General features: G+C 40.3%; 1 protein-coding gene across 1 annotated transcript in view; it reads left to right on the top strand.

Moving 5' to 3' along the window:
• Window positions 1-11,891, top strand: part of ELK3 (ETS transcription factor ELK3) — a 75,058-nt gene extending 63,167 nt beyond the window's left edge. The window contains exons 4-5 of the mRNA XM_053585275.1: window positions 2,424-2,546; window positions 8,857-11,891. Coding sequence (XP_053441250.1) covers window positions 2,424-2,546; window positions 8,857-8,955 — 222 coding nt within the window. The 3' untranslated portion in view covers window positions 8,956-11,891. The remainder of the gene's footprint in view (window positions 1-2,423; window positions 2,547-8,856) is intronic.
• The last annotated feature ends 1,204 nt before the right edge of the window (window positions 11,892-13,095 follow it).

Below are 13,095 nucleotides of genomic sequence, written 5' to 3'. Positions count from 1 at the left end.
GCTCAGCCCACCTGCCTGACCCAGGGCCATGTCAGGAGATAACCCAGGGCAGGTTTTATAGGAACTCTCCTTAAAAAAGCAACCAAATAGTTCTTTCTTTAAGGCCACAAGATCTTCAGGGAGAACAGGACGGGAGGGAGAGGAGGGAATGAAGTCATTTCACAGTGTTTATCTGCATATATTATAGGAGACATTTCAGACATATTAAACATGAGAAACAGAAGGCTACTGTATTCTGAGCACATCCTGTATCCCTTAGAAACAAATGTGCAAACGTCTGAAACCCAGACATGGGTGCAAATTTTAGACTATGGAAATGTAAATTCTGTACCTTATATATTGCTCAGAGGATTAGAAAGGAATGGGTGTGTATTTATGGCCATGGATGAAGGAATAGCTATGTTTTGTGGTTCCAAAGACTCATTGTCTCTGCTGTGCTTTGAGAACTTTGACTGATGGGCAAATCAGAAGGCCCTGTTCACACTGGTCATTACGGGTTAATGCGACGCACTGTGGTTGGAACCTGGCCCCAGAGTAACATGCAAATAGCAATTGTCAGATCACCTGAACTTGTGGACTTGAGCTTCACACAACTGAGAGGAGCCTGGAAGTTCCATCTGAGTCAGTGGAGTTTGTTTTAGAGCGTTAAGTACTTTTCTGTATGCAGTTGAGAATCTCCCTCATGAATAGATGAAATGCATTTAGTATGTCAGGTACACTTTTAATTACTGTTTATTCATCTGAAAATACCTATGAAGTACTGAGCCTGAGAACAGTCTTTAACGCTAGCCCAGCATTTCTGTGTGCCAAGCACATACTAAGAACCTGTAATTCTAGGTACTTTTTATTATCCCCATTTTACAGATTAGGAAACGGAGGCAGAGAGGGTCCATCACATGCCTCCTAGGGTCACCTAGGTAGTTAGTAGCAATTCTGAGATTGGACCCCTGGGAGAGCTCATGCTGAGCTGTTAATTTTTAACTGTTAGGCCAGATGGCCTGGCATACTTGTGAAATTGCCTTGGACTAGAACAAATGGGAAGCTTATTCAAGACGTGTATTTATCCTACTAACCTCATAGGTCATTCAGTGTGTAGGAAATACCATGAACCAACGACTCAGGTAATTTGGTGTAAATGTGTTTACCTTTCAGTAGCTTCACAGAGGAGCTTTGCGTGTGTGTTTCCATTCTGCTGAAGAGAGCAGACCTTTCAATGTAGGTCTAAGCCAAATGCTCTTGATAATTAATGATGCTACAGAGGCCAATTCTAAGAAAAAATAACATGTTAGTGTCCAGCGTGATGCAGTCTGAAGGGTGGGCGCCTTTGCTGTGGTGCTGCTTACACAGAGCGCCTCACTGACATCACAAAGCCACCGAGGGGCTCCTCGTCACCCAAGGTGCAGCAGGCCACCGTTGATTCCCCGCTGGCTGGTTTGCAAGCCAGGACCCTGCGCACATACGCCCACAAGTGCAGTCCGTGGTGCGCTCCCAGGCAACCCTCCCGAGCCTTGGCTTTACACCCAGGCTGACAAGGAGGCCTCTCCTCCCAAACCACTGCTGGACGATGGACTCTCATCAACTCCATGTCCAGAGCGGAACATGGAAAACCCTGCTCAGAGCTTCTGAGGAAGCCACAACAGGGTATTTTAACAGCAAACCTAAACTTGTTGAAGGATTGTTGATGTGCATGGTGAAGCTTGGGAAGCTTTTAAAAAATGTGTTTGTAACCCAAGTAATGGATGTACACTGTAGAAAATTAAGAAAATACAGATGAGAAGCGATAAAAGCTCTTCCATGGGATCCTGTTTTCTTTTCTTTTTTTTTGAGACAGAGTCTCATTATTTTGCCCTCAGTAGAGTGCTGTGGTGTCACAGCTCACAGCAACCTCAAACTCTTGGGCTTAAGCGATTCTCTTGCTTCAGCCTCCCAAGTAGCTGGGACTACAGGCACCTGCCGCAACATCCAGCTACTTTTTTGTTATAGTTGTCATTGTTATTTAGCTGGCCTGGGCCAGGTTTACACCTGCCGGCCTCAGTGCATGTGGCTGGCGCTGTAACCACTGTGCTACGGGTGCCCAGCCAAGGGATCCTGTTTTGTTATGCACTAACTCTTTCTGTTTAATCTGAGGTGGGGGAGCTCGTGAAGGTAAACCTTTTGGGCAAAAGGAGTTTTCCACTAGAATGCTTAGGGAAGGTAATTTGTCAATATGTCTTTCCTTTATAAAATTGTTAATACATTTAGCATTGCAGAAAATTTAAAGTAAACTGTTGACAGGAAATAGAAATAGAAGTTGCTGAGATTTTCCTGAGTTGGTGAGGCTGTTTGTTGGCCCATGCCTAGCACACCTATCCATTCTGCTGCTGTTGATCATGGCTGCTGGCAGGTGAACCTGTATCAAAAAGTCTGTTTGCTTTGCTTCACAGACACCAAATGGACTGCTCCTGACCCCAAGTCCACTGCTGTCCAGCATACACTTCTGGAGCAGCCTCAGTCCAGTTGCTCCGCTGAGTCCTGCCAGGCTGCAAGGACCAAACACACTGTTCCAGGTGAGCACTTGGAAATTTTACACGTTGAACTTCTAAGGAATCCTGCAAAGGTGACAGTGAGTTCTGCTGTATGTTTGGTTAAAATGTGAAAGGGAGTTCTTGCTAATGAACCTTCAGAGGCAGACGCTGTCACTGAGACAGAAATGCCAGGTATCCAGAATGGCACAATTCATCGTTGAGGTGTTTTGGATATTTTCATTTGACTATGAAAACTGGGAATTTATAGGAAAAGGTAGAACTTAAAAACATTTTTTTTTTTTTTTATAAAAGCTCATGAAAGCCTTTAAAATACTAATCCTGCTAATGGGCCAGGTGAGGTGGCTCATGCCTGTAATCTGGGAGGCACTCTGGGAGGCTGAGTTGGGTGGATCTTCTGAGCTCAGGAGTTCGAGACCAGCCTGAGCAAGAGTGAGAACCCTCCCTCCCCCAAATCTCTACTAAAAATAGAAGAAACTACCCAGGGTGATAGAGTGAGAGACTCAGCCTCAAAACGAAGAAAAAAATCCCATTAATGTAGCAATTCCTTTGAAATGAATTTTAAAATAAAAATAGTGTACTATTTTTTCATATAGAAAAGTTACTTGATGATTCTATGAATCATTATCAAGTTTTCCTTGTTCTGTAATTAAAAAAGGAGCATCCAGGGAATTTGGTTAAAAAATAATGAAGACTTAGCTGCTTTGTCTCACTGAACTCTGCTAGATGAGCACATTCTGTGTTCACTCACGCACTATGACCTTGCAGTGGCATCACTTGCTATCATGTGGAAATCAGCATTTCCTCTTTTTTTTTGCAGTTTTTTTGGCTGGGGTCAGACTTGAACCTGCCACTACCGGCATATGGGGCTGGTGCCCTACTCCTTGAGCAGTAGGCTCCACCCTCCTCTTTTTTTTTTTTTTTTTTGGAGGTAGAGTCTCACTTTGTCTCCCCCTGATAGAGTGCTGTGGCATCATAGCTCACAGCAACTTCAAACTCTTGGGCTCAAGAGATCCTCTTGCCTCAGCCTCTTAGTAGCAGAAACTACAGACACCTGCCACAATGCCCAGCTATTTTTAGAGACCAGTTCTTGCTGTTGCTCAGGCTGGTCTCAAACTCCTGAGCTCAAGCTATCCACCTGCCTCGGCCTTCCAGAATGCTAGGATTACAGGCGTGAGCCACCGTGCCCAGCCCGCCCTAGTATTTCCTCTTTTAAGACCCAAAGATTGTTACTGTTTGAGTGTGTGAGTGTAGGTGGCAAGTATCCTAGGGACAGGAATGGAGCAAGGGTAGACTCGGTGCAGACTTCCTTTGTGCGCTGTCTCACCCACCCTGTGCCCCATGTCCCCCATGTGGCTCGCCCCCAGGCGCTTTGGTTCCCGCTGCATTTAGCACTTAGCATTAGGACTTTCTGCTGATCTGGCAGTCTCCCCAGCAGACCAGAACTGTGTCCTGCTCACTGTGGGGTTTGTTCCCTAGCACCTAGTACGTTGCTTGGCACACAAATGATGCTCATAATTATCGCTATGTAAATGAATTTGCAAAAGAGATGTTGAGAAAGGTAAGTGGTTTAAAAATGTCAGGTCTCCATGATCTTCTGAGTTGGTCAGTTTGCTTGTCAAGGTTACTATCTGCTGAGCATTTCCCCTGTGCTAGGAGCTGTAAGTGCTGGGATTTAGGGTCTTGTTGGAAGAAGGGTGGAGCTCATGAGGTTCTGATTGCTATTTTGCTTCTTTGGAATCCTAGTGGGCTTGGGGTAGGGTGTCCTGATGTGACTATATCCGTGGAGTAATTGGGTTTCCGTCTCTCCCCCACACCCTGCCTTTATTCCCATCACAAGAAATTGAGCTATGGTGACGCATAGCCAACATTTTGCTTTTTAACCATTTCTAACGCAGGCAGGAAAATAATCGAAAAAGTGAATAAAAAACAATGAGCAAATACAGTATTAGGAAAAATTTAAATTGAGAATACTAATTCTCTGGTGGGGAGATTGAAACACCTCATTTCCTGAAAGTCTCGAGAGTAAATCAGTGGTCTTCTACTATTTAGAACAGGAGTGAGTTGTCTGGCTGAGGGGAGCTCTATGGGAATAGGGACTGTAATACTCCTCCAATCCTGGAATCTCTGCAGAGTTTAGTAGGTATTGGTGAATAATAAGTGGCCTCTTACTTTCCTCTTACTGGGAATTCTGCCCCGAGGGGTGCAGGGCTTGGTGCCCTCCTCCCGAAGCCGTGGAGAACTATTGATTGGGGGTTCTTTCCAGCCTGGTCCTCTCAGTAGTAACAATGGTCCTGTGCACAGGGATGACTCTACACTTTATCAGGCTCTGTGTGAGCTGCACATTCCCTCTACTCTTTCATCACTGCTGTAGGCTGGTGGTTCTCAAAGTCAGTGTGCAACAGAGTCACGCAGAGGGTGTGTTAAAATAAAGATTTCTGGGTCCCAACCCCTGAGTTTCTGACTTAGTAGGTCTGAGATGGGACTTTTTCAGTATTTCTTGAAAGAAATTTTTTCTTTCAAGTTGCTAGTGATGCTTTTGGTCCGGGAATCACAGTCTAAGAAGCACTGCAAACCAGAGGTTTCTAATTTCCATTTAGAATTCTGCAGAAGAAATCACTGCGTTTAAAGCCTACCTGCGTAGAATTTTAACTTTAATTTTAATTTCATCAAATGGACCTGTTCTCTATGCTGGAACCATTCAAAATACAACCCTGGAGAAAAAAAAATACAACCTGGTCTGGATGGCAGATGGGTTGCATGGCCTTGGGTCCTCTTTTCATGGTCAGATTCATGAGACTAAGGAAAACCAGTTTTGTACCTTAAAAATATTATTACTCTTCCTATGAAAAGAGCAATTAAATGTGGTAAAAGCTGAAAGTAGCACTTCTGAAAATGGTAAAACAACAAAACAGGGCAAGAAGAGTAATAGCTTCTGATTTTTAAAGCTAGATATTACAACAGGTAGATTTTTAGAATTCAAGATTGCTATTAGCAATGCCCCTTTTAAACTAATGAAAATAATTTTCTTTCAAAATAACAAACCTCTTTCACATATGTTGTAAATATGGTGAAGGAAGAAAAAAAAAAGACTTGGCCTGTAGATTGTAAGTGATGTTGGCAGGTTTCCCATTGTCATGATCAGTAAGGTGTCAGAATCCTGCGGTTCAGCTGACAGAGCCGAAAGCCTCTTATACAAAGGGTCCCCGATACAATGATTACAGCAGGTTCCAGCAGATATTGAAGAATTTCAGGGAAGGAGAGGGAAGACAAGGCACCTTTCTGGAAGGGGTATGCTTTGTGACTGAGAAACGTTTCAGTAAAGAAGAGAAGTGCCGGAGACATTGTGCTAAATGTCAACGTAGAACCTTGGTATACAAAGTGAAAGCTGTTTCAATTGGACAGTCTGACATTGTCTACAGGAGTTCTGTTCCACCACAACTTTTGAAAGCCATTTTGATCCAATTTGGAATATATCTACCAGGGACAGGTACATCTTGGAACCAGTGGAACGAATCGGGTTTTTAATTGAGAATGTGTTCTGTAATTCTTAGTTCAGCAAATCTAACGCAGCAAATATTTGCCGTGCTCTGCTGCAGGGCCTCTGGGGACTTAGAGTATGTGGCTAGCAGATGAGTCAGCAAAGTGCTACAGGAACCCAAAGGCCACAATGGCACTTTTCAGCTGGGGACTGGACAAAGGCTCCCAGGTAGAAGCGGCATCTGAGCTTGCAAGAAGGGACAGGACTTGGATAGAGAGCACGTTTTAGACTACTTGATCTGCGTGATGGGGATACAAACGCCTGCTCAGGAAGGGACTGGGTAAAAGGAGACCAGGTCAGAAAGGCTGCTGTGGGCCTTGAGTGGGAGCTCAGGCGGCTCTCCTTGAATCTCTTTAAGTGGAGCCAGGGAAGGTGACATCTCTATTTTAGAAAAATATCACTCACTGCTACCAGCGTGGAGGAAGAACTGGCAAGAGGACAGGACAGGAAGATAACAGGAAATGATCAAACTATAAAGAGTGAGCTAAGAACCATCTTTTGGATTAGAACAGTGGGCACTGGCATAAATTTAGAAGACATTTCAGAGGCAAGACTGAGAGGAAGACTGAGTTTGAGGAGTAAGTAGGTAGTGAAAAGTAGAAAGAGGCAATGATTACTAAGTGATTAAAAGACTGGAAATGCTACTGGTAACAATAGGTGACATTTATTGAGGGTTTATTGTGCGCCAGACATCGTTGTAAGCATTTTTTGTGGCTTCTCATTTAATGCTCCCAATAGTTCTCCTTTAAAGAAGAGAAAGTTCTTTAAGGCATAGAGATGTTATTCCGTTTCCCCAAGACGGTACGCTAATAAGTGGCAGAGCCCTGATTCAAGTTTAGGTGTGTGTTCCTAACCACCATTTTCACTGACGTAGAGTGAGCACGGGAAGAGCAGGCTTTGTGGGGAAGGGACATTGGTTGGGGATGCTTGTCAAGCCCAGGCATGGTACTGGCCGAAAGAAGGCTGAGGACCAAAATTTGGAGTATGCTGCAATTTAAGAAAGGGTGTTTGGCAGGAGACGAGCCAGTGAAGATGACTAAGAGACATGCTAGAAAAGCCAGGGTCTATTGGAGTTGAGTGTATGGAAATAAAGAGCTAAAGGAAGAATCAGCAACTTATTAAAAAACAAACAAACAGAAGATTAACAAAACCAAAACTGATTTCTTTTGAAAACACCAGTAAAATGGATAAAAACCAAAAAGAGAAAAGATGCAAATAAACCAAAAGAATGAAAATGCAAAACTTGCCCAACTTCCAAGTGCTCATCTTATGGGGAAGAATGGTCAGGAGCACAGACCTTTAAAGAATATAAACTTTTCATGCATAGTTTTAATAATACAGTCGAAATGGAAAAAATTTGAGAAAAAGATGAAAACTCCAAAGTTTAGAAAAGAATTAAAAACCTGAATATACCAACAACCTTTAGAGAACCTGAAATAGAGGCCTCTTGGCCCCCTAAAAGTTGGGCAGTTTGGTACAGATTTCAGTCAGTTTCAAATTTGGTTTTGCTGCTTAATGAGACCTTTAGTCAACAGAACTTATCTGAAAACTCTTGTTTTCTTATGTATAAAATGGGGTCAACAAAACTTAGGTAACAGCCCCCAGATATCAAATGACAAGATCACCCTTGATAAATATGAGGCACTAAACACAAGTTACTGAAACAGCTTGAAAAATAAAACATATAAATACATTTTTGCAATAGGTATTTATTGTACTTCTAACATGTGCCAAGCTCTGTAATTTGGTATCTACTGCTGAAATTTGGAATTAGGCTATTGTAAAAGATACCCAGGGAATTGTTTCGACACATCATCTAGACAATGAAAAATCTCATGAGTAGGTATGAACCAAAAGGAGGCCTTTAATTATTTTTATTCAGTTGGGATTACAGCTGATGTATTTTAGACTGAAACTTGTTATTAAAGCTTATGCCTCTTATACTACTATTAATCATTCTGGTTACCAATAACACAAGTTAATTTTGCTTTTTATCACTTGTGGGTGATCTAGTAAGTCTGATGTAAATTATCATTTTAATTGGAAAGAATACATTCTCAGGTCCAAAATAAAGATAATCTTTCTATTCTAAATCTTTTAAGACAAAAACATTCCTGATTTTAAAGTTACTGGGAAACATCTTTGTGTAGTGTACTCTAGAAAACTGATGGCAAATTTCAAAATAGAGTATTAGAAATTACTGACTCACATGTAGAGTCTGTGGTTTTCAGAAAATTTTTTTTCTTAATTTTTAAAGCAAATCAACATTCTAAATAGCTTGGAACCTTTAAAAAATAGTATGAGAGGCTGGAAGCAGTGGCTCATGCAATCCCAGTACTTCGGGAGGCTAAGGTGGGAGGATTACTTGAGGCCAGGAGTTGGAGACCGGTCTGGTGAACAAAGTAGGACCATATCTCTAGAAGAAAAAAAAAATTCATCCTAACTTGGAGGCTGAGGTAGGAGGATCCCTTGAGGCCAGGAGTTTGAAGTTACAGTGAGCTATGATTGTGCACTCTACCCTGGGTGACAGAGCAAGACCCTGTCTCAAAAACAAACAAAAACCATACTCTAGCAACAATTAAAGTACATATTAGTAGTTTATACATACAGCACTGGTCTTATCCTCTGTTGTTCTATGTAATCTTGACCTTTTTGTCATCTTCTAATTATTTTGTAAAATAAGATTGGTGATGAGAGAACTGAAACACTGTGATCTGTTTGGGAATATAAAGAACTCATGTTCTTTCCAACAGATTTGCAATAATTTTCTGAAATATCTTTTGTCCCCTACAGTTCCCCACACTGCTTAATGGTCACATGCCAGTGCCAATCCCCGGTTTGGACAGAGCTGCTTCTCCAGTCCTGCTTTCTTCCAATTCTCAGAAATCCTGATGATGTCTCGCCACAATTAAGGACTAACTGGTGAATCAAAAATGTCCCCATGCGCTACTTTACCTGTGTCATGGGAAAGATGTTATGAAACTCTGTTAATTTGGTTTGCACTTTTCATGACATGGAGAGTCTACATTTATGTTAGCATTTTAAAAACTGTTTTTTTTTTTTTTATATATTCAAGTATATATGAAAATCTGTTTTGCATTAAGTGAATTTTAATGTTTTTGTTTTTATATCTTCTTAGCTCTTAAATGTTGAACACTGTTGACAGTGAAGAACTTTTTTTTAATGGTTTTCATTATAACTAATAAGGCTGTGAAGCTTTTTTTCTCATTAATTCTGCATATGCTGAACTGTGCTTATATACACTATAACCAGCTGTGCCTTCTTTCCATTTAGTTTTATGTAAATGGTTTATATATTTTTTAGTATTGAGAGAAAATGTGTGAAAGATAAAAATGAGTTATCAAACAGCTATTAGAATTTCATTATTTTTCACAAGTGGGCAATATGAAAGCATATTCCTATCACTTTTTCTTTTTTTGCTTTCAATTGTATAAAAATTGCCTTAGAACCTCTTCTGAACTGAAATCTAGTAAATGTAATGTCCAAGTAATGTTTTTGTAAGAATGAACTAAGCCATATTTAGACAATAAACATTCATAAAAGAAAACATTTTAAAGTGCATTTTTTAAAAAAAAAAATGAACTTTGAAAGTCTCAACTCGTATCTGTGAACAGTATCTTTTCTATTTCTTGCCCCCAAAAAATCTGAGCTGGAAAAGCTACCCCAAGTTCACACTATCCAAGCCCTTAGAACATTTCCTAGGTTAGCATGTTCTCAATCTATAAAATTAGCCCTGGTTCTCTCAGTAGTCCATAGAACAGGGGTCCTCAAACTTTTTAAACAGGGGGCCAATTCACTGTCCTTCAGACCGTTGGAGGGCCGGACTATAGTTAAAAAAAAACCAAACAAACTATGAACAAATTCCTATGCACACTGCACATATCTTATTTTGAAGTAAAAAAAACAAAGTGGGAACAAATACAATCACATTGCCTCATGTGGCCCGCGGGCTGTAGTTTGAAGACCCCTGCCATAGAGCATCCTGAGCCCCGATACATTTAAGGTGTCAGTGTGAGTCAGGGTTTCTCTAAATCCCTGGAACAATAATTCAAATTTAATAACTTGATGCTTTGGAAGAGGCTCACAGACCAGTGATAAATCTAAACAACAAAGAAACAATTCTGTAACATCAGCTACCTTTGTGCATGTACAGGTATTCATAATTTTTGATGGATTAAAAAAAAGTGCTGTAATGCAAATTGAGAACGAGGGGTATGGAAGGCCTGGCTTGTGGAAATTGAGAGAAATTCAAGCTACGCTGCTTTATATTTTACAACATTTATGGTGAGAATGAAGGAAATAAGACAAGAAAAATTCTTCAGAAACCTCATTGTTGTGGAACTGATTACCTAACAATTTGGAACACTGCAGTCAATTCCTGTGTAGTCTGGAGCAGTGATAACAAACACATTTTCTGTTCCTTTCAAAATCCCGTCCAAAGGCACCACACCTGTACATGAAGTAGAATATTCTAATGCAGGATTTGAGAACTGGAAAGTACCAACAGCTTTAAATTCAAGATTAGGTTCATTTAATTCTTTATTAAAAGTAAAAGAAATCAAGGGCGGCGCCTGTGGCTCGAGTAAGGTGCCGGTCCCATATGCCGGAGGTGGTGGGTTCAAACCCAGCCCTGGCCAAAAACCACAAAAAAAAAAAAAAAACCCAAAAGTAAAAGAAATCAATTTGAGATATAACTAAATAACTGATCCAACGAGGCATTAAATGGCAGAGATTAGGAGAAAAGGTAAAAAATGAGAATTGTTGAAAACATGTTTCTTGAATTTGAAAGAAAATCTGAAATAATTGATTTGTTACTTACAGATTCTGAAGTGTAAAACTGGAATCGAGCATCTCTTTGGACATGTGTGCCCTGATCAAGAGAAAAAAATCCAAAATATGCCTTTTTGGCTGTAAAGTAATGAGACTAGTTCCAAAATCCACAAATAGAAACTATCCTTAACCTGTTAGGGGGTGACATTAATTTCATATTATAATAAAAGGAGCTGGGCCAGGGAGCTGATATTTACTGAACATAAAACGTTGGTGCTATAGGGCCTTTGAGGATGCTTCTCACTACCTGTTTCCAGCTCAGGACAAGGGCACCCCAGAAGCTGGGAGTTGCCTGAGGCCACACAGCCCCCTGAAGGAAGCCAATGATTGGTGCTCAGTCTATTCCCCTCATGCCTCTAGCTATGGTCCCAAACTGTATGTTAAGTAAAATACCAGATAAAGATAGAGCATTTAAAAATTGTTTTGCCAGATAAGAATACAATATGCAGGATTCTTACAGACCAAAGGAAATTAACCTACAAAAATCTCAACCCAAAATATTTAGTATAATTTTTACAAGTAAATGCTGACTGAAAATATTCAAGTAACTATAAATCTGATTTTTGTTTTCTATTCCTCTAAATATCACGATATTCCCTAGATCCATTTATTAGAAATGGAAAAACACCACAATTTTTGATGGATCAAAATTCTTGCTGTATAATCAGAGAACTGGAGATATTGAAGTATAATTCTTATAGCTCTGCCTCATCCTGTTTGTGTGTGTGTTTTTAACAGAAGTATTTTAGTCAGAAAATAGGTTTCAAAGAACATTAAGAAACTTTATTTCCTTTTAATATGTCTTCTTGATCAGTGTTAAAGTGCTATGGCTAAAGTTTTATAGAACTATATAACCTGAACGTTGGTCTCTTTGTACACGTATTTTTTATGACTGCAAATCTTCATTCACTTTCATATATGTATCATTTTTACTGTCATATTATTTTTGTTCAATAAATACTTTGTGATAAAAGGTGTTTCAAGGCAAGTGGGTTGGCTGACTCCCGCCAAACTGTACTTCTCCATGTGGATACAAGGTGAAAAATGAGTCTTGTTTACCTGTAAATACGGCACATCAAAACAATCCTTTTAACAGGTATTAAAAAAAAAGACATATCAAAACCCTCTCTCTTAAAAAAGTCCATATATTAGGCACAGTGGCTATTGCAGGGATGTAAAAAGGTATTCTTAGGAAACGCAGAGTTTCAAGTTAGTTGGTTGATAAACCAACGACTGTGTATTTCAGTTAACGATAGCGACCATTTATAAACCACTTAACTGTGTGACCGTGAGGAACCCTAAGTGTGTTACATTGATTACTTCAGTTATCCCAACAGTCCTCTTGAGAAAAGTGCCTTTATATACTATTTTATTGATGAGGAAATTGAGACCAAGAGTGGTTAGTAACTGGCTCAAGGTCATAGAGTTGGCCAGATTTCAAAATCAGCATTTTGATTATCTAGAGCCCACGATCTTACTCCGTAATTCTTCACATAGAACAGCTACATGTGTGCTCCATCACTTTTTTCTGGGAGAGCAGATTTTTTTTTTTTTTTTTGCAGTTTTTGGCCGGGGCCAGGTTTGAACCTGCCACCTCTGGTATATGGGGGTGGCGCCCTACTCCTTGGAGCCACAGGTGCCACCCGAGAGCAGATTCTTTTAGTCATTGTAGAGCTGGCCCTACTTAGGCTCTCTGGTATTGACTTTATTCTCAGTCTTGATCCCACAGGGGCACGTGTGTGTGCACACCTGTGTTGAAAACAGCTTGATTACAGGTTAGTTCCTAAGTTTCTAAAGAGTCACATATTTTAGCCTGCCTGGAAGAAAGTTTCTTTCCTGTCACCAAAGTGACTGCTCTATTTGTCTCTGGTATGTTCAGAGAGGACACAAATCCAAGTTAATATTATGTAACTGCCAAAGATGACTCATCAGAACTCAAAATCTCTTGCATGTATATCTTAATTCAGTAAACAAATTTGTTGCCCTAAAATGTATTAGGTACTGGGGATACAAAAGTGAGCAAAACATAATATTTTCCTACCTTGAGCTTATGTAGTGAGGGGAAATTAAGTGTCGTTATAGGGATAAGTATAAAGATACTACTGGAAAAGAAGGCAGTTAAAAGCGGGGCACATAACCCACATAATCTGGATTAGAGAAGCCTTTCTGGAAGAAGTAATT

Source organism: Nycticebus coucang, chromosome 3 (genome assembly GCF_027406575.1).
Source record: "Nycticebus coucang isolate mNycCou1 chromosome 3, mNycCou1.pri, whole genome shotgun sequence".
NCBI classification, from domain to species: Eukaryota; Metazoa; Chordata; class Mammalia; order Primates; family Lorisidae; genus Nycticebus; species Nycticebus coucang.
The sequence above is the reverse complement of the archived record's forward strand: the minus strand, read 5'-3'. Positions and strand labels throughout refer to the sequence as shown.